This window comes from Apodemus sylvaticus, chromosome 8, assembly GCF_947179515.1.
Source record: "Apodemus sylvaticus chromosome 8, mApoSyl1.1, whole genome shotgun sequence".
Lineage (NCBI taxonomy): Eukaryota > Metazoa > Chordata > Mammalia > Rodentia > Muridae > Apodemus > Apodemus sylvaticus.
This window is the reverse complement of record NC_067479.1, coordinates 97,796,121-97,816,568: the sequence shown is the minus strand read 5'-3', so window position 1 is coordinate 97,816,568 and position 20,448 is coordinate 97,796,121. Positions and strand designations below refer to the sequence as shown.

The window sequence follows — 20,448 nt, the reverse complement described above, 5'->3', positions numbered from 1 at the left end:
ATATGGTTGATATTTTGATTGCTCATCAATTATCCTCAATTAATGAGGAAATATCATCCTATATGACTAAACAATTAACCAGGTTTGGACTGGTAATAGCCCCAGACAAGATACAAAAGAATAAGCCTTTAAGTTATTTGGGACAGTTAATTCATTATATTGGTTCACAAAAGGTATCTATCAGGATAGATAAATTAAGGAATTTAAATGATTTTCAAAAATTATTAGGAAATATTAATTGGATGAGACCTTATTTTAAAATCATAACAGAAAAATTAGGCCCTTATTTCAACTACTATGGGGAGACACTAATACTACGTCTCCAAGTTATGACTCAAAACAAAAAATTCTAAAAACATAAAAAAAAAGGTAAATGGGTTTAATTGCATAGCAAACATGCTTCTTTTCTATGTATCATCGTCTGTCCTTGGTGCACCATGTCTACATGTATGTTTTTGTCCTATTCGTGTATTTGTGTGAATGACTGTTTGTTTGTTTCGTGTTTTAAAAAAAATGGTAAAAACTTCATCTATTGGCGGTCTATCTGTTAATCTAGCCACAATTTACACAGTGGAGGCTAATTTAAAGTGTCCCACATTTAGCAAGGAGTCAAATATAGTTAGAGAAAAAGCTACTTTTAAAAAAGAGCTAGCAGCCTCAGGTCTAGGACAAATGGGTTAATGGTTGTTTCACCAAAAGAAAAATCTCTACAATTGTGGTTTTTGATTCAAAAATGCTTTTTATTCTATCAAAATTACAGCCAAAAGAAAAAAATTGTTTGGTTTAAGTTTATGAAATTCATGTAATCATTTTATTCATGTTTATAATTGGTCTTAAAGGTATAAGTATATTTTACATGTCTTGACTATATATAGAGTGTTAGCCTATAAGTTATTAGACATGATTTAAAAGGTATAATGTTGATAACAAAAAGTCAGTTTAGAACTGATAGCTCAAAGTTATAGCCATCTTAATCATGTGACATGATGCAACCCAGGAAATACAGGCCTCTAAGATGCTTTTAAATTGGCATGATGCTTTGTGTAAATCTTAACCTAAAAATTAGACTTATAAAAAATAAAATATAAAATAAAGTCTTTTCAATTAATTATATTGTCATACATTTAAACATAAAAACTGGCAGACAAATCTTAAGGTGTAGAAATAATATGTTTGCCATTAATTTTTAAAGAAAATAGATTGTTTAAAGTTTGGTTTTGCTTCCAAACTTATAGCTATGCTCTAATATTATAAAAAAAATATTAAGAGTTACAATAAAAAATTGCCAATGTGCCATTGGCTACAGTTTGCAGTCTGGTTAAAGGCCTATGATCCTTAACATATTTTTATAATTAAGATAATTTTAAGAATTATAAAAGTTAAAAAAGCTATGGCCAATATGGGCCCTAGCTCCACCCAGAGGGGTGCAGTTTTTTTTTCTGTGAGGCGTTTTTCTGTGAGGCCTCAATGGCATCTAACAGCCAATTTTAAACTAGTAAAGATCAAAATAATCCAACTAGTTAATTAAGACAAAGCATGAGTTTCTGACCAAGAGACTATTTTGGCAGACTCATACAATTCAAATATAGCCTTCTAACAATCTCTTAATTCGTGCGGGAGGCGGAGTTAAGCCAAGCCAAGCAGCAAGCCTGGCTAGAAAAAAGGTGGTTTAATTTTCTTAAAGAGACAGTAGCAAAGGCTCCCTCCCGCCGCCCGACGGCCAAGTCAATCCAGACTCGAGTTGTTTAGGAATGCAACTTAAAGCAAATGATAAACTTCAGAGAGTGGACAACACTATAACCTCCGAGAGGAGATATGCATATGTTCTTTTCACAGAATGCTGGCTCCAAAGGTCTGAATCCTAGACCGACCTGTACAACCTGAGCTGACAGAGAAGACTGCGTGGGCTTTCGCTGGCTCCGAAGAGACTACCTACGTGGATGCAGCTAAATAAATTTGATGAAAGAGGCTATAGAGTTGGTGGCTGCTCAAAAGCAGCTACAGACTCTTGAGTTTGTTTTCCTTACATTATATGATTAATTTCTATACATATAGACTTACAAATTATGTTAATTTGACATGTATAGTTCCCAGGAGCTGTCTTCCCACTGCTTATAAAACTTTTCTTTCTGATGATCCAGATGAGATGCCACCAGTGAAAGAGCCCCCATACCATAGAAAGTTTGTGGGAGATTAAAATAAAGATTTTAAGAGTTGTTTATAATAATAAAACTTTGGTAAAGGTATCAAAAGCTATTCCTTTAGAATCATGTGTTAGGGAATATAGGACAAGAGATAGAAAACATAAAGGTTCGGCTTTCTACCAAGTGCCACGCCAATTTTCGGTACGTATGCGTAACACCATTAGCATATGATAAGCACCATAATTGGAATCTTACTAAAAATCATCTATTGGGAGTCTGGAAGGATAATAATATTACTCATGACATGGCTCAATTCAAAACCCAAATTTCAGCCATGAGCAAGGCACATGATGATTTGGAGGGCCTAGCTCAATCTATTTCTTCCAGCCTACGGCCTTTGAATCCCGTAAGTTGGTTACATTAGATTGTTATTGTCAGAATAATAATTCTTCTTCTGATTCTTCCACTCATTTTCAGACTAATCTTTTCCTCCATCTCTACTGCCAAAAGAGATATATATGCGCTTCCATTATTAAACAAAAAAGGGAGAGAAGCCACGGTGGCCCAGGGATGTCTGTAAAAATGATATTTTACAGACAGAGGCGGAAAAGAAATGCCTCCTGGGAAGAACGGAACTCTCTGGAAGCTGTGGAAGCTGATAATCTCACCTGGCAATTTACTGTACTCTCTTACTTTCTGGCTATTTAAAATGAGCCCTTAGTTCCCAAGTAGCAGTCTGCCCTGACTTCCTCCTTTTCTCTTCTCACCTGGATTCCTAAGGCCTGGCTGATAATCCGGTCTTTGAAGTCGACTCACTGACCACCAACTCCCATTTTAGAATTTCAGTGCCTTGCCTCATAGTTGTTTACATAATTACTACCTTCCAACCACATGTAGGTTTTTATGGCTGCGCGTATGTATATGAGGATGGCTCGGGCACTCTGGTACTGAAAGCATTAATTTACTCGGGAAGTTTTGTTTCACAAGATAAAAGGCTAAATGTTAGATAAGGATTTCTCACAAGAACTTGTTAAGGCCCAGGTGGTATAAGAAACTTCAAACTCTTTGAAGGTTTGCTGTAAACTATGAGTGACTCTGTATTCTAATCAGGAGGTTTGATGGCATCTGTAAATTGATCCTCTGTATCTGTTTCTTGAGAAACTTTGTTCCTGATGTTGCATTTCCTTGTACCAAATGGCTATGATAATTGTGCCTGCCTCACTGGCTACATCTTTTGATATGGTAATACCAACTCTTCCTGTATAAAAATCCTTGCCTTATGGCCCCCAAAATACATTCAGTTCAAACCGCCTCTGTGTGTGCGTGGTTTGTTCTGTCTGTCATCTCAGCCGGACCTGTGCCTTCCTGGACCAGAGGACCCTGGATATCCCTAAGCAGACCCACGGTCTGTAACACCTTTTCTTTCTCAATGCAATAAATATTGGAATCCATCTTTCATCCAGATTGAGTGAGTTCTTTCTGCACCGGTGCTTGGTCTTTTGCTCCATATGCTGTAAGTATGGATGTGTGTGTAAGCATGTAATTGTGAGAATGTATGCATGTGTGTGTGTAAATATGAAATTGTGAGAACGCATGCAAGCTGGGCCCAACTGACTGCGTGAAAATATGTATGAAGCTGTATGTATGAATTTATGTGAGATTATGCATATTCACTTATGTAGAAGTTTTTCTTTCCGCAAGTGTTATTCTCTTCTAGTTCAATAGAAGTTTATTGTTCCTAACTTCCCCCTAGACTGACAAGCAAGAGGCATCTGGACAATAGGGAAAAGGCTCTAGCAACTAATCCTTTACTTAATCTCCTGCTGTTTTAGGATGAGGTGTTAAATGCCTGAGACTGTAATCTCTGGCTTCAGAAGAACACAGAAGGCAGGTCAGCTAAGTTAGCCTAGTAACTTAAACTTAGATAAGTAAACTTTTTATTATACAGCAATCCTAAATTTTCCATAAGACAAAGTCTTACCCCAGAAGTTCGTAAGACAGAGTCTTGCCCCTGCAGATGCTCTTCCCCGCTCCGCTGCCTCAAGAAGAACCAAGAAGAAAGAAACATCTCTGCTGGGGCTGGCTCCAGGCAGAAGGTAATCTCCAGCAACGATGGACCAGACAAGTGTCCCACCCTTACACAGGCACCTGAAGCCTGGCTTCAGTTACAGACAGCTGACCCAGGCAGCAGGAGACAGTCCTCAGGAGCTGCAGGCTGCAGACTTCCGACCTCAGGAGCTGCAGGCTGCAGACTTGGCTTGACGGTGGTTTGGTGGTCTCTCTTGTGTGCCTCCCAGTCTGGCACCATTTTAGGTGCAGGGCTACAGATTACAGACTTTTGGAAGTGTGAGCCGCAGAGGCTCCAGTCCCGGTGCCTGAACTGTTCTCCTTGCAAGTGGGTTATGGCTGCTGGGTTGGGCCAAATTCAGAGACTTGTGGGCTGTGTGTGCCCTGTGCTGCCACTGGGACTATATCTGCTGTGCAGAACCCAGAAGGCATGGGCTGGGGCAATCCCTCTCAATTAACCCCTCAGCTACCTACTTCTCTGCCTGTGTGAATTCTGACTTTCTGGGCTTCATTTCCATCCATAAATGACTCCATCTCTGATCTCAACCAGGGTGTGTGCTGGGTGCTAGGCTAAGAACCACACACCAGCCACAGATCTTTCCCTAACAGACATTTCCAAACATCTGGAGATGTAACATGTTCGGTAGCCATTATGGAAAAATGAGGACAAATGATCAAGTTTTCAAGTTGAGTGGGAAGAAAATACTTGGTTTTAGAGAGGTGGCCCTGATTGACTCTCACCCTCACAGAAGGCATCCACAGCACACCAGGAAGATGACCCTTGCATCAGCCTTAGGAGATGAACATCCACACCCATCTCCTAGGCTGGTGTGCAGTGTTAAGTTGGGAGACACAGAAGGGGATGGGGCATGAGAAGAAGATACCTAGGAGGCCGGGGCTGTGCACTTGAGACCTTTAGGTGTGACTGGAAGAAAATGACACTAATTGTTTGTGAATGCCACTGACAATATACATGTTAGGAGACATTTAGACACATTCACACACATTAAGTAACACATTTTAACTTCTTGGTGAGACAGAGCATTTTAAAATATCACATAACTGTGGTAGCTGGAATTAATGTTTCTGTGCTCAAATTAGGTATTAGGGCCATTGTGAAAATATTTTATTTTAAGATCAGATTTTCTGGCTGTATTTCTAGTGAAGATGTCTAGAAAAGTAGGTCTGGGTAACTCTGGAAGGGAATTGGCAGAAATAATAGAGTGAGGCCTTTTATTTCTTGTAGAATTCAGTCTTGTCACAGGGACATGGCTTTATTTTTTAGTGTTTATGATATATATATATATATATATATATATATATATATATATATATATATAATGTATATATTATTACATATGCCCATTGTAGGCCGCCAGCGGCCACATACGAACTGGGTTACCTGGAAGAGAATTCTGAGGTTAACGGGAAGGGGGAGGTGAGAGAGAGATGAGTCAAGGCGACAAGCCGGTCAAGACTAACTTTAATATTTCTATGTCAAGATTTATAGTCTTAGGGGAAAAACCCAACCCCTTCCAGACACTGGTCACATCAAAGGCCGGGCCAAGAAGTCTTAGGCTCCAGATCTCAGCGGGTCGCCTGCTTTCAGCCTGGCGAGGTCTCTCAGGTGAAGCCTTGAGGCAATGTTGGTAGTTAAGGTGAAAGCGCCTTATTGTTCCAAGGAACAAAGGCTGGAGGTAGCCCATCTGAAGAGTGGGGGTTGCCAGCCAGCTTAATGTTGTGGGGGAAGAGACAGCCCATATGCTGAAACACAGAATACCAAAGTTGTTTGTTTAATTACCAATTTCAAAATACAAATAAAACAAAAAAACATACTATAGAAAGGAAGGAAATAAAGGAATAAAACTGTCTGCAGTAGTATATAAAGGCTTGTATTCCAGCACTCTCAAATAAACCATGATATATTCAAATTAACAGGATGGGGGAAGGTTCTCAAGTGGGATGAAGAAACTGTCAGCAGTCCATGCATGATCACATATAAGGATGCATTTGTTCCTTTCTGGGCCCAGACATGTAAAGGACACATCAGAGATACTGATGAGGCAGGAATATGACTGATGACTTTTCTATATTGATTTACGGGTCCTAGAACGCAAGTGTCCAGTCAGCTATCTCTATGACCCTTGTCTGGTGAAAAATGACAGAAAAATTGAAACAAATGGGGAAATTGCTCTCCTCAGTGTTAAAGAGCCACTGGGTGCCCAGTTCTGCATCAGAGAGATGTCTGCTGGTAGTATCTCTGGTACAGTAGGCATGTTTCCTGGCAGAGAAGGCAGAGAATCCTCCTTGTCTTTTGACTTGGCTGAGGTTGGTGTGAGACCTGTTTCACCAGTGCTCAGTCACCCTTGACCAGGGGCAGAGTTGCATTTCTGGCCTCTGGGAAGGGAAATCAGAAACTGAAGTGTCTTAGTCAGGGTTTCTATTCCTGCACAAACATCATGATCAAGAAGCAAGTTGTGGAGGAAAGGGTTTATTCATCTTACAGTTCTGCATTGCTGTTCATCACTAAAGGAAGTCAGGACTGGAACTCAAGCAGGTCAGGAAGCAGGAGCTGATGCAGAGGCTATGGAGGGATGTTTCTTACTGGCTTGCTTCCCCTGGCTTGCTCAGCCTGCTCTCTTATAGAACCCAAGAATACCAGCCCAGGGACGGTACCACCAACAAGGGGCCCTCCCTCCTTGATCACTAATTGAGAAAATGCCCCACAGCTGGATCTCATGGAGGCACTTGCCCAACTGAAGCTCTTTTCTCTGTGATAACTCCAGCCTGTGTCAAGTTGACACAAAACCAGCCAGTGCATGAAGCCAGAGAGGGAAGGGATTTTCTTCCTTAAAATCCATACATCCTCTGTGGCCATGCATTCCGTCTCTGAGAGGTAGCCTTGGACCAGGGAAGTTGGGCTCAGACAGACAGAAAGCTGAGGGTCTTGGAATTGCTCACAGTAAAGACTAGACTTTCAGACATCTGCAGGAGCCAGGCTGCTCAGTAGGTGTCAAGGAAAACCTTCCGTTCCTGTTCCTGCTGAATCCCTGAGGGCCCCATACACTGAGAGGGTCCCTGGAAGGCTCATCTAGTCAGCTGTTTTTGAATCTGCTTGGCATGCAAGCTGTGCTCGGGTCAGTATAGAAGGGAACAGAACCTATTCTCCAGCCAGTCATGCACCGCCTGTTCCTTCTTTTGTAGGAAGTGTGCCTGGCAGTCCATGTGGAGGCTACTCATTCTTTTGCCCATCCTGGCTCATTGTGACTCTTCTAAGGATCCCTCATCATATGATTCAGATGACATTCAGTCATGGGATCTTGCTCTTATCCTGGTCAAGGCTAAGAATCAACCTTCTCTATTTTGGTTTGGTGATGCTCCAAGGTGAGACTTATCTGAAAATGTCCTGCTTATTTCTAAGACGTGGGGGCTGAGGCTCAACGGAGAGTTGAACAACACACACTCTCCTTGCTGGTCAGCTAAGTGGCAGCTGTACCCCATCTTCCTTTTCCCCAGGGAGGGAGTGACAAGGGGGACTTGGTGATGTTGCTCTTCCCCCTTGTCTCTGACACTGATCACCGCAGAGTCTGGTGAAGGTCCCCGTGGATGGCCCAAGAGGAGAAAACTTTCTCCTGAAGTCCTACGGCTCCTGAGCAATGCTCTTCCCCAGGCAGGGCTGCGACTCTAAGTCATGGAAGCTAGAGCACAAAGGCTCCCTCTGTGTTTATGAACCGGCCTTTCACTGTCAGTGAATTAGCAAGCTGGATTGGCATGTGCTAGGTGGGATCCCAGATTAGAGAAGGGCAGGATACAAGAACTATTTACATGGAGAGCTTCAGAGAAGTGTGGACTGAGCCTTATTCAGACACAGAAAAGTTACCAGGTAGAGATAGTCACAAACACACACTGCTTCTAGGGAAATAGATGAAATTTCTCTTGCATGCCTACATTTTTCTTGGCATCATAAGTATCATGAATATTTATTCTCTGGGTTTCCAGGGATCTAATGTCCAGAGAGCCTTTGTAAGCTTGCATGTGGCTGCATGTGGGCACGCCTATATGTCATCTTGGGTGATGTTCTCAGGGTGAATACACTCCAGGGATGCCTGTGTCCCTTCTCTCTGGACTCTGCCCCATAGGACTACACATGGGGCCCTGCCACTTGCCAGCCAGACTCCATAAGCCTTTATATTATACCCTTCTTCCTGTCTGACTGTGGAGTAAGAACACTCTGGCCTTTGTTAAACATCTCTGTATATCCGTGACTTGAAACTTCTTTGAAAAAAAAAAAAACCCCTATATAGAGAACAAAGCCAAAGGGTAACCAAGGGGCTAGAACAGGGTAGTAGTTTTCTCTACCTTCCTAATACTGTGACACTTAAATACATGTTCCTACACCACATGTTGTGGAGACCCCAACCATAAAATTATTTTGTTGCTACTTTATAACTGTAATTTTCTACTGTTATGAATCATAATATAGATGTCTGATATGCCAGATGTCAGATATGTGATCCCCAAAGGGGTCATGCCCCATAGGTTGAGAACCACTGGGCTAGAAAGTGACTCAGGTAGTTAAGTACAAGGACCTGAGTTTGGGATCCCCCTGGCCAATCTAAAAAGCTAGATATATACCTAGAGCCCCAGGAATACTTCCACAGCTGTGAAGTTTACTCTCAGGATAAAGCAGGATGATTTTATGATTGTTCTTCATATAGAGCTTGTCTTAAAAACCTGTGGTGTGTCACGGCTCTGGTGACAAATCTGTAGAACTCATCTATACCTAGCCACATGACACCGTGAAGTTTTGTCCTTCCAGGTGCCCCAGAAACACATTTGAGGTTTACTTTTGCATGACAAACCTCCTAATAAGAAAAAGTCCGCAGGGCAGTGGTGTCGCACGCCTGTAATCCCAGCACGCCTGTAATCCGAAGCAGAGGGAGGCAGATTTCTGAGTTCAAGGCCAGCCTGGTGTTCAGAGAGAGTTCCCGAACAGCCAGGGCTACACAGAGAAACCCTGTCTCGAAAAAACAAAAGCAAAAACACAAAAAACCAAAAAAACCCCAAACAAACGAATAAGTCCAACTCTTTTAAAATTAAAATCCAAGAACAGATACATGGGTCTGAATTAGCAGCAAAGAAAGACCTCTCACTCTTGATTCTGTAATGTCTGGGAGGTCTGCTGCATGGGTCTGCTGCATGGGCCTGCTGCATGAAGTTACAAGCAGGCTTTGGGAGACACCTGGGCAGGAGGAGGGAGCAAAGGAAGTAGCCTGGGATGACTGTGTTGGAGATGGTGGCACTGGGAGCAGGAGGGCAGACACAGGTACTCCTTGGGTGGGAAGAAGTGTGTCTCAGAGGTGCGGGGAACTCGAGAACAGAGGTCCTTCAGGAGGCCAAGGTTGGTGTACAGCCCCTGCAGGGAGACAACAAAGATGAGGGCACAAAGGTGTGGCTTGGGCACCTGCAGTTTCTGCTCAAGGGGTAGGGTTGGTGCCAGCATCAGCACAGGGTGGACCTGGAGGAAGGGTCTTCTCTTCCCTAGACTAGACTGCTAGGCTTAGTGCTAGAGGCTGAAGTCTGTCAGATGTGGATACTTGGGACCAATGGCTCTTGCTCTTACCTGGCAGAAGGGACTCTGTAGCTCAGTTAAGGACTAGGGTATAGAAAGGCGTGTTGGAGACTGGGTGAGGGGCCCTATGCAACCCAAGGGGATACATGGGAGGAGCACAAGGAGAGGATGCCAAGAGTTTCCTGGTGAGGATACAGGCTGGAGGGCTCTGTCCTGCTCACTTTGCAGGAAGAGGAAGAGCTACATACTAAAAAAGGGCTTAGAAACCAAAGTGATTTCTACTCCAGACTTCCAAATGCAAAATCTTGGGATAGGGTCAGCGGTTGAAGACTGCATATACCCTGGGACAGGAACTGGGGGCGAGTACAAGGTTAAGTCGTAGCTGGGGTTTTCTATTATCTGGCAAGCATATCAGAGATGGTAACCCAGCACTGTCAATCATGCCTACCAGCCAGTCTTTGTGGCCCAGTGATCAACCATGGCTCTCAAAGGACCACATCCAAGAGCCACCTGGGAGGCTCTTTAGCATCAGGTCGCACGTCTTGGGCTTTTCTCAGTTTATGAAGGGCAGAGAGAAAAGGATGGCAGAGAGGCCTAAAGATCCATGGCCCTTATGGTGAGCACCCCATGCCTAGCTTCTACAGCTAGGTGTCAAAGGCCCTGAGTGGGTGGGGCCAGGCCCTTCAGGCTAGGCCCTGTAATTGACAGAGGCATCCTCCCTCTCTGGAAGGTGCGGATTGACCTCTCTGTGGCCACCCACGAGTGTGGGAAAGACAAGGCAGGCCTGGACAACTATGGGGAACCTAAGGCTCTCAAAATGGGAGGACGGGTTCCCCTCAGAGAGTAAATGTTGAGGGAGAGAACAAAGCAGGATAGAAACTGGGTATCTTATTTCCTAAGTGCTGGTCTCATAGGTCCTCTCTGTCCAGGCCCCAGGGTGCTGCTCTGATGGTTTCCCCCTCCCCATGAAGGACTTAGATCTTCTGGGGAAAGAAGGGGACCTCAGGCTTAATGACAGCTTTCCAGAGTTTGATGACACACAAGGAGTTTGCTATGCTTGGTAGAGCCTTTGACAGCCCCCTTTCGGGCTGGCCCATCTCAGCATGAAGCAGAATCGTGCAGGCCAGATCTTTCCCTCCTTGTGTATGAAGAGGTCCCGGGACACAGGCTTATTACCAATTTTTGCAGTGGGTAGAGGTTTTGCAGGGCTGGTCCTTTATGTTTTTATCATCTCTGGCTTCATGAGCCTCTGTTCAGCGTGTCTTGGCTTACTCACATTCTAAGGGTACTGTCAGAGACACTGTTTCCCATGACTGGAACATTGTCTAAAGAACAATGTCTGGAACCATGGCTCTGAGGACCAGGGATTGGCCAATTAGAGCACTCAGTGGCTACTGCCCTAACACCTACATAGTGCCAAAGGGAGACTCAATTATTTGGAGAGTTCAGGTAGTGTGGGCTTCTGTGTATCTCTTCCACAGGCATTGGATGTTACCTTGTGAGCATATCTATCCAGACCTGTCCCAAGAGGTGTATTCTCTCTGACACCCAGACCTCTGCTGTCAGACCTAGGTGTGCTTGGGCCCCTGAACCCAGCCTGGATCCCAGCCTTCACAGGGCTCTTACCTCTATACCTGTTCTCACACACACATTGCAGCAGTTACAGCGGCAGATGATCACAATGGGGGGCGCATTCACTGGTGGTGGTGGTGGTGGTGGTGGTGGTGGTGGTGGTGGTGGTGGAGCTGGGGGAGGCACTGGAGGACGGGTCTTTTCTTCCTTCTGGGGCTGGTAGAAGGGAGAAAAACCTGTCTGAGCTTTGCCACTTCTAGAACAGGGGCACTGTGTGCCCTGCACAACACCTGGCACTGTGGGGCCTTTGGGTTTGGAGATGAAAGAAAAGATGTATCCCACACCATGGGGACGTCTTCCCCAGGGAGAAAAGCAGAGTGTCCCCTCCCCCCAGTTTTCATATACGGAGCTTCTCAAAGTAATAACAGCCTCCTTCTGAGACCTTGGCTCTCCTGCGTCAGCCTGGCTGGCAGAAGTCTGGTCTGGTTGCTGCACAGTGGGCCAGCACTAGCAGGTAACTGTCCCTTCCATCTGTCTCTGGCTTCTGCATAGACATCCTCACCCAGGCCACTCTGCAGCCAGCACAGTCCAACCAAGACAGGGAGGCTGCTCCCATCTGAGCCCAAACCCAGGCTCCACCTGCCCCAGCCTCTCTACAACTTCTGGTCCTTACCTGATGGGAGCTGCAGGTGCTTACCCGTGTTGTCCATGTGTTTCCCTGGGGATATCCCTCACAGCACGGGGCCATCTGGGACTCATTCACTCTCCTTATCCCTCAGTCCCTAAGCTGATCCCAGCCAACCCTTCTACCCTGCCAGGAGACAGAGATGAAGACAGCCATAGGAGCCAGGAGACACCCTATCTTGGAGATGAGACGCAGGGCTCATTTCAGAAGGCTCTGCTCTCAGCCGACTCAGTATCAATCAGAATTCTCAGGAGTCTCCTGAAAGCCTCTGAAGCAGTAACAGCAGCCGTTCATACTGGTTGTCTGACCATGGTCTAGATCAGAAGGTTCTAGGAATGTTCATTATCAGGTGATACTGAGAGACCCCCAGCCTTTGCAGATTCTTCACCTCGTTGTGTTTGCTGAGGTAGGAGGAGGCCCTGGGTACAGGCCGACAATGACATATTTTATTGGTCATCACATCTCTGAAATGTGACCTTATCAGGATACAAAGAATGACTCACCGTTGGTTGTGGTGCAGGTGCTGGCAGTGCCTTGACAGGCTAGAGGGTGAAACAGACAGAATGAGATGTACTGTTATGGTTTGGAAACTTCCCAAGATGCCTTGAGTGTTAAAGTCTTGATCCCAGCCTATGTGCTGTATGGAGGTGTTGCAGCCTAGGGTGGACATCGGAGGACCCTTTGGAGGAAGTGAATCCTCAGCAGTGTGTCTTAGAATACTTCTTCCTCTTTCAGAGCTAGAGATGAGGTGTGGACTTCCTTGCCCCACAATCTCATCACAATACGCTGCTTTCCCACAGGCTCAAAGGGATGGGACACTAAGAACTAAAACCTTCAAAATCTGTGAGTGGGAAATAGAACTTTCTTCTTTCAAAGTTGGTTATTTCACGCATTTTGTTGCAGTACAGGAGTGACTAACACAGTTCTGTTGTAACTGTGTCACAACACACGACCCTCATCTGTGGGAAAGGACAGAGAATGGTCCCTGGGGAACAAAGGTAAGCACTTCGCATCCTGCTACTGTGCCGGAGAGCTCCACCTGACCCCTAGGAAGCCCCTGGAGAATCCTCAGCACCTGCCTCAGCAGGCTGCAAGTGTCCCGGTGGGTGTTGTTGTCCCAGATTCCTGTCCCTGGGTGGGTACTGAGCACTCACCGGTGTGCAGCACAGCCACCAGACCCACCACAGCACCACAGGGATCAGCATCAGGAGCAGGACCACAGTGCTGAGCAAAACTTCTTTGCTTGGCTCAGCTGGCGGACGCACAATGGCTGGTGAAGGCAGAGGCAGGGGTGGAGGTAGAAGAGGGGGGAGTATAATATGGGGGACAGTAGTTTTGGGGATAGGGCTTTTTGGTGAAGCTGTCAGAATTGTTGGCAGGGTAGAGGTTTCAGGGGCAGGAGTGGTGGTCACTGGTATCTGTGGGAGAGAAGATCACTTCCCTTAGCAACACCCTAGCTTTAATGTGGAACACCAAGAAGCCCCCTTCCTGGATGCCCAGTGCATGCCATCTCTCTGCCTCTTCTCCATTCTCCTAAATTACCTGGCATCAAGGTTCCACAGAAGGGTTTGAGAGCAGGTCTCTTGCTCCAAGGCCATGCTCTGAACCCAGGCGAGGACAGCCTAGGCTCCTCAGCACTCTTGGGATCTTAGCTGTCACCGTGGTCTCAGCTGACAATATGCTGGACTACAGAATCTCTGAGAGAAGGCCAGGCTGATGCTTGCTCCCAAGACATAGGACCCTTTCTTGTCGTCCCTCCCACCTCGACTGTGTGAAACTTGCCTCAGCTCATGTGGCCGTTCCTCAAAGGGTCACAGTCTTGCTTAGAGCAAGGAGTGAAGATAGCACTGTTGTGAGGTCCCTGTGACTTAGAAACACCTTGGCTGAAAACACAGGCCACATGTAGGGTTGGCAGTGATGGCCACAGCTGCTGCCAGGGCTGGCACCTGCCCACCCCCTTATTCCTGTCCTAGAAACTAGGATGGACTGCCTGTGTGGCATAAGCTACTCCTGGGTCTCTCACCTAGCCCCCTCCTCATCTTTGACTTTCCAGGAGAATCTGTATCCTCCCAGGGCCTCTCCCTAGTTAGGGCTATTGAACCCTCTGGGATACTCACACAGTCAGAAGTATTCACAGGGATGGTGTGGGCAAGGAAGTCTCTTCCGTTCAGGCTAACTTCAACTAAGATGGTTCTAATGCACAAAAAGGTAGACCACAAGAAACAGCTTAGAGATCAGCACCTGCATAGGGGCTTTCTTCATGGTAACAACCCTGGACTTCTAACCCTTGGGCCTCTCAGAGTGGATAGGTGAGCCATGAGAGATTATTGCCCAAAGCACAAGGAGTCAACTTGTGCAATTATGGCCAAGTGGATGGCTCAGGTCATGAAGGGCCCTCATGGCATTTGATGTCATTATAGCAGTAGGCTATAAACAAGGGAGTGATGCTTCATGCCCTGTATGACTCTCTGGACTTATAAAGTTTGTTGTCTTAGCTTTGGAAGGTGGCCTGGAACACCAGGTCTTGATAATACTCTTGTTTATCATCCTCTGCTCCCAGCTCTGAGGAGAGCCTGGGCACTGGGCAATCCCATGGGGATCACCAACAAGGCCAGGTGGTAGAGCATCCAGAGCTCACCTGCAGACAAACAGATGCTCTACAACAGAGGGGAAACCAAATGCTGTACACTATGAAGACTACATTGTCTCTGGATTCATAGGGCCAAGAAATATGGGTACTTACAGTCCAGGCTGCTCTATCTTTGGTGCAGGACAAAACATGACAGTGGAGTTCTTATCAGTTGGAATTTTATCTAAAGAAAGTGACATGGGGAAGAATGTCAATTGTTTTGCTCATTTACCTGTGCCACCCCAAGCTATGCATGACAAGCCGAGCTGACATCTTGGTAATGAGTGGAAGCAGATGAAAGATGGCTGCTGTTCCAAAGTCATACACAGTTCTTGGTACTCCTGTACTGTGGATCACGGCCATCCTCTCTGAGCTGATGTTTAAAGTGAGACCAGTGAGGAGAGGCCAGGGGATGGAATGAGTTTCAGCGGATCTGCCAAGGTTGCTGAGGAGGGAGGGACGAGCAAGGGTGGGTGGGCTCAGCTGTGGGGAGAGGTCTTTCTTTGTTCCAAACTTTCTGACTCTTTTGGAGCTGTACAGATACTGGAGGCCACAGAGTTGTTGCTGATGGCTTTGGAGGCTGGATTAAGAGAAGCCAGGGATGACATTGGGATAAATGGCAGGTGATATTGTATGGATGCCACCTACTACGCTAGGGAAGCTAGCAGAGAGGTTCAGTGGAAACCTGCGAAGGGCACTATAATCGTGACATTCTCATCTTGCCTCCTAAGCTTGGTCCAGAGGAGAGGGCTGGGTGCAATCTCTGCTGGTAAGGAATCCAGCTTTCCTGCCTGTCCCGCCCCACCTTCTTAGGTTGTTGTTTTCTCCTGTGTGGACTGGACTGCATGGCCTCAGAGAGCCCCGGTGGTCCTGCTGTCTGTGCTTCGTGGAGGATAATCACTTCCATGTCATGACCTCCATTTCCTGAAATCCTCTGAGTTTCCCCTCCCCAAAGCTGAGAACCACAGTTCTGTACCTGCTGCCCTCTGGCCACCAATGAGAGAGACCGGAAAGTTCTTTGCTGACCTCAGCCCTGAGACTAGGTGAGAAGGCTGAGAGACGACTCTGGACTCTTGCTATCTCTAGTAATGGCCATGCCTATCTTCCAGGGACAACAAGGAAACATTTCCCTATTGCCAAAACTAAGTTTCTAGGTCATTCTTAAATGTTGGTACAAACAGACTCCTCACCTGTTTAGAATGTTCTATGACAGCTATAGATTTGGCTGCCTGGATATATTAATGGCAAAGTCTACATACCCATCAGTGATCTAAACAGAAAGACACCAGTTATATTCCTGACTTCTCACTACTGCTGGGAACACATCTCTCACACCAGCAGTTTCTCTGTCTCACTGGAGTTGTTTTAACCACATTTTAGTACTTATTGTTGCATGTTTGAAAGTGTCAACAACACTTACCATTCATAAGTTCTAATGTTTTAATGGGATTCATTTCTCTTTCTCTACTTTGCAGTGTGTATCATTTTTATTAGAGAAATCATAATGAGTAATGCTAGCATCCCAAGCCCTTGGAACATAAAATGCAAAGTTAAAATTCCATCTTACACATATAGTGCTTTCCCTTTGTCCTCTAAGGTAGAAAAGGTTCAGGGACTCACAGGTAGTATGACCACGGACTTAGGGCCAGCAAACTGATCCAGGTAATGATGAGCCCTTATTTGGGTCTGGTCATGAACATTATAATTAAAATCTGTTGGGAGGGGGGCAGAAAAGGTTTGCTCCCATCTATGGAATGGTTGGAATTCGGGGTAGGAAGGAGGGCTCCAAAAAGGGGCACTAACTGGGCCAGCATTCTACTTGGAGAATGGAGAAAAGCACATACATCTGGCTCACCGAGCCAGCCGCTCTGAGTCAGAGTGGGCTGAGGCCCAGTAGAGTCTGGCTGAGTGAAGACATATTGTAAGGTACAGACTGAGGAAACCCAACACTCCTGTTGCCATAGAAAATTTCATTTTACGTTGTTCTGTATACAGATGTCTAGGGTGTGTGTGTGTGTGTGTGTGTGTGTGTGTGTGTGTGTTTGTGTGTAGGGGGGAGTTCTGGGTACACCTCTAGGCTCTGATTCTGGCAACTATTGTCCCATACACAGACTCAGGAGAGGAGGCAAACTGAGGACAAGCTTGGCAAATGCTGCTGTGAGGGCAAGTCCCTGTCAGCCCAGCCTCCCTAAGGAATGATGCCTATTCCCCAGCCATCCCTAGAAGCTTGGGGCTTTATTATTTTCTTATGTTCATAAGAAGAGTGGTAGCTCGTTATCCTACGTGAACACTCTTGGTACTGCTTCCCAGTACCCACTAGGAATGGGTTAGTGGGAAGCTTGCCTGGTTGAGAGGAAGGATTTCTGTGGAAGATACATTTCTCTGAGGCACTGAGAGGGTTTACTTACTGACGATCGTGGAGTCACTGAACTTGAATCTACAAATAACTTCGTTGAGATTCTTTGCATTGTGAAAGCCATATCCTCTTAAGAGCACTGGTTGATTTTCTGCAAGGAAAACATGAAGTAGAGGTGGTATGTCCCTGGTTGCCTTGTTTATAGTGGCCCCAGACAGGATTTCCAAGGCCCCATGAGAGGCAACAGTTATGTCTGGGCCAACATCGGTGGGCTCTACAGCTCAACTCCTTCCATGTCACCAAGGGTCTACACCAATGTAGCTTAATGGAGCCTTGTACATGCTGATTACCTCTCTGCATCAGTCCTGATTTAATAAGCCTGCCAAACCCACCACACACACAGAGACCAATCCTAAAACTCCCAGGGTTCCAAGTGGGAGACCCTAGACATAAGGCTAAAACAAGAAGTGCAGAGGAGGCTCCTGACCCCTCTGAGAGTTTTCCTATTTTGCTTCAGCTGCAAAGCCAGACGCCAACATATTTGTTCTCAACTACTCCTTCTTCCTTACCCACTGAAGACCACAGCTCATAAGCAAGCTCGTTCTAAGAGCAGAGGGTCTGCTCCCTGGCTTTGAGTCCAATATGCAGAGGACACAGAGAGGGTATCTTGGAAGCTATTCCCACAGGAGGCAGGCAGGGTTCTCTATCATTTATCTGGACAGATGCCATGGGATAGTACTGGTTCATTCCTGGCCCCCAACGCACTTCAGATGCTACATGTAGTTGACCCTCCTGAGTCTCCATGGCATACAGGTTGACCCAGAAACAGCTCAAGGAAGCAGTCCTTACTGCTTCATTTAGAGTACAGGCCTTGGGATTTCCCCTAAAGTGACAAATACCCTGTTTGTGCTAGCTTTGCACAAGATAACCAGTAGTTTAACAGGTCAGTGACTGAGCTGGTGTCTGGAGGCACCTTGTCACCATTACTCAGCGGCAAAGAGAAGAATGACAACTTGCATTTTCATAGGGTCCCCAATGGAGCAGCGAGAGAAAGGACCCAAGGAGCTGAAGAGGTTTGCAGCCCTGCAGGAGGAACAATAATATGTAGCAACCAGTACCCCCAGAGTTCCCAGGGACTAAACCACCAACCAAAGAGTACACATGGAGGGATCCATGGCTCCAGCTACATATGTAGCAGATGATGGCCTTGTCAGACACCTATGAGAGGAGAGGCTATTGTTCCTGTGAAGGCTTTATGCCCCAGTGTAGGGAAATGCCAGGTCAGGAAAGTGGGGGGAGGATTGGCATGCAGGTGGGGGGACAGGATAGGGGGTTTTCAGAGGGATAACAAGGAAAGGAGATGCCATTTGACATGCAAACAAAGCAAATATCTAATAATAAATAAATAAATAAATAAATAAGTTTTTGATGTTCAACAGGTCTTCACAAGTGGAAATACTCTTAAAATTTACATTTAGCCTCATGGAGAGTCATAGTTGAAATGCATTTGCACAAGAAATAATGCCTGATGGTCTGATGTCACCTTCCAGCTGTATGCACACAATGCATGATGGGACTTGAGAACTACCCCCAAGATGTCCTATCACGTCTATGTAAATATTATAAAACTAGAAATCATACAGCATCTAAAATAACTGTAACGGCCAGGGCTGTGGAGATGGATGTTTATTTAACTCAGTGTAACTAAAATATTTGTCCTGAGACAGAAAAGGTGACAGTTGCATACACACTCACATTGCCACCACTGACACATACCCCTTGACAAATGTACACTGCATTAGAACCAGTCATAGAGATAACATATCTGCCTGCCCCCTTTAAACCACAAACCCACCACACAGTTCATAAGTACACAAGACACTCGTACTGTGCATCCTATGGGTAGTTGCTTCAACACTGTTTAGAAAACATACAACATATCATACTTCTTAAAGGTACATAGCAAACACACTACAAACATACATGCAACATACACCACATACCCCCATATACTCACTATATATACCTACCACACATACTATACACAGATTACACAAAACCCTCCCATGCCACATGCCACATGTGGGCACCTCATAGAGTTTATGTATTTAGAATAACACAGCACACACCCCACAGACAAAGCACACACATAATGTACATGTATACATGCATATAACACAAACACCAAATGTATACCGCAGCATGATGTGTACCACACACGTGCCATGTAGACAAGTTGCACAAAAGTGCACATCACATATCCTTACCCAGACCCTGCACACATTTTCATACCACAAGTAGGGACATAGAAAACTGATACACACCGTGCAAGCACACTCTGCCCCCCAACCGTATGTCACATAGATCACCTCCACCACCTCCACCCATACCCACACTAACACACATGTCACTATCACACATAGCAAGCAGCTGCTTCTCAAATCTCACCTCCTACGCACAGAGGCTCCACACTTCTGAGTTCAAGGCAGGTCATTGTGCCAATCTGATGGAGAAAGGGAAGCATGCATAGGCATGGAGGACGCTGGGGGCCCAGGGAGATGCTGTCATGCATACTGCTTGTGTTCAGCCTGCTTACCGTGTCCACTAGCTCGTGGAGCTTATTAGAATAGCCTCCCATAATGAACACATTTTCTTCATTGTCTGCAATCTCATTCAACTACAAAAGAGAGGGTGTCTTGAAACTCAAGCTGGGAGACAGAGGACACAGGGGGGTCCCTAGATGTGAGACACAGCTACTTGCCTTCAGGGGATGATGACTGTGAAGTGTTAAGGTCAGAGGTCAGCTTACTCAACCATTAAGTCTGTTTCTGCAGCGGGACCTGTTGTTTGTACCCCCCCCCCAACAGGTGCGGACTATCCCCTGGGAGGTCTGGTCTGTACCAGAGATTTTTTCACTAGTAGGCTTCAGAGGGTCCCTGCTTATCTGGGCCAAGTTACCTTTTGTCTCTCGGAGTCCTCTAGACCCACACAGTAAACATATGCCCCCATGCTCCGAGCTTTATCAGCCTAAGAGAAAGGAGGTATTGATTAAAGAGTCACAATGTACAAAGTGCTTGGGGGGGGGGATGGGCCAGACTCACCTCATCCTTAGATTCCTTCAGTACTTCTGGTGTCATTTCCCCGCAAATGACAGCAATGATCAGACTAGGCCTCTTAGTGCCTGACAGAGAAATGAAGAGTGGTATGTATGGCTGCCCTCTGGCTGCAGGCCGGGAGCTGTTTACCACAGGAGGATCTGGCCAGCCTTACCCTTCAGCCTCCTGAGACAGGAACCCAGACACAGAGAGAGCATCAACTGTTAAAGGGAACCCCTGGAGAGTTAGGGACTTCCATCAGGGGATCAGGACTCTCAGTGCTCCAGAGCTTCAAAATCTGCCTCAAGGGCAGGCTAAAAACATATCC

The 20,448-nt window shown here is 45.9% G+C and overlaps 1 protein-coding gene and 1 long non-coding RNA gene across 3 annotated transcripts in view; one reads left to right on the top strand and one right to left on the bottom strand.

Annotated features, from left to right (window-relative positions):
* The window catches only part of LOC127690621 (protein polybromo-1-like), a 131,136-nt gene extending 118,157 nt beyond the window's left edge, over positions 1-12,979 (top strand). The window contains exon 11 of one of the 2 annotated variants that reach the window (XM_052190166.1): positions 12,944-12,979. In XM_052190166.1, coding sequence (XP_052046126.1) covers positions 12,944-12,958 — 15 coding nt within the window. In that variant the 3' untranslated portion in view covers positions 12,959-12,979. The remainder of the gene's footprint in view (positions 1-12,943) is intronic. The other variant, XM_052190168.1, reaches the window with a different exon arrangement.
* Positions 12,980-13,199: 220 nt separating this feature from the next.
* On the bottom strand, positions 13,200-20,203 carry LOC127690628 (uncharacterized). The gene is made up of 4 exons (XR_007979178.1): positions 20,127-20,203; positions 14,784-14,853; positions 14,158-14,233; positions 13,200-13,458 (listed from the first exon to the last, which is right to left on the bottom strand). It is a non-coding gene; the product is annotated as an uncharacterized LOC127690628 (long non-coding RNA).
* Between the last annotated feature and the right edge of the window lie 245 nt (positions 20,204-20,448).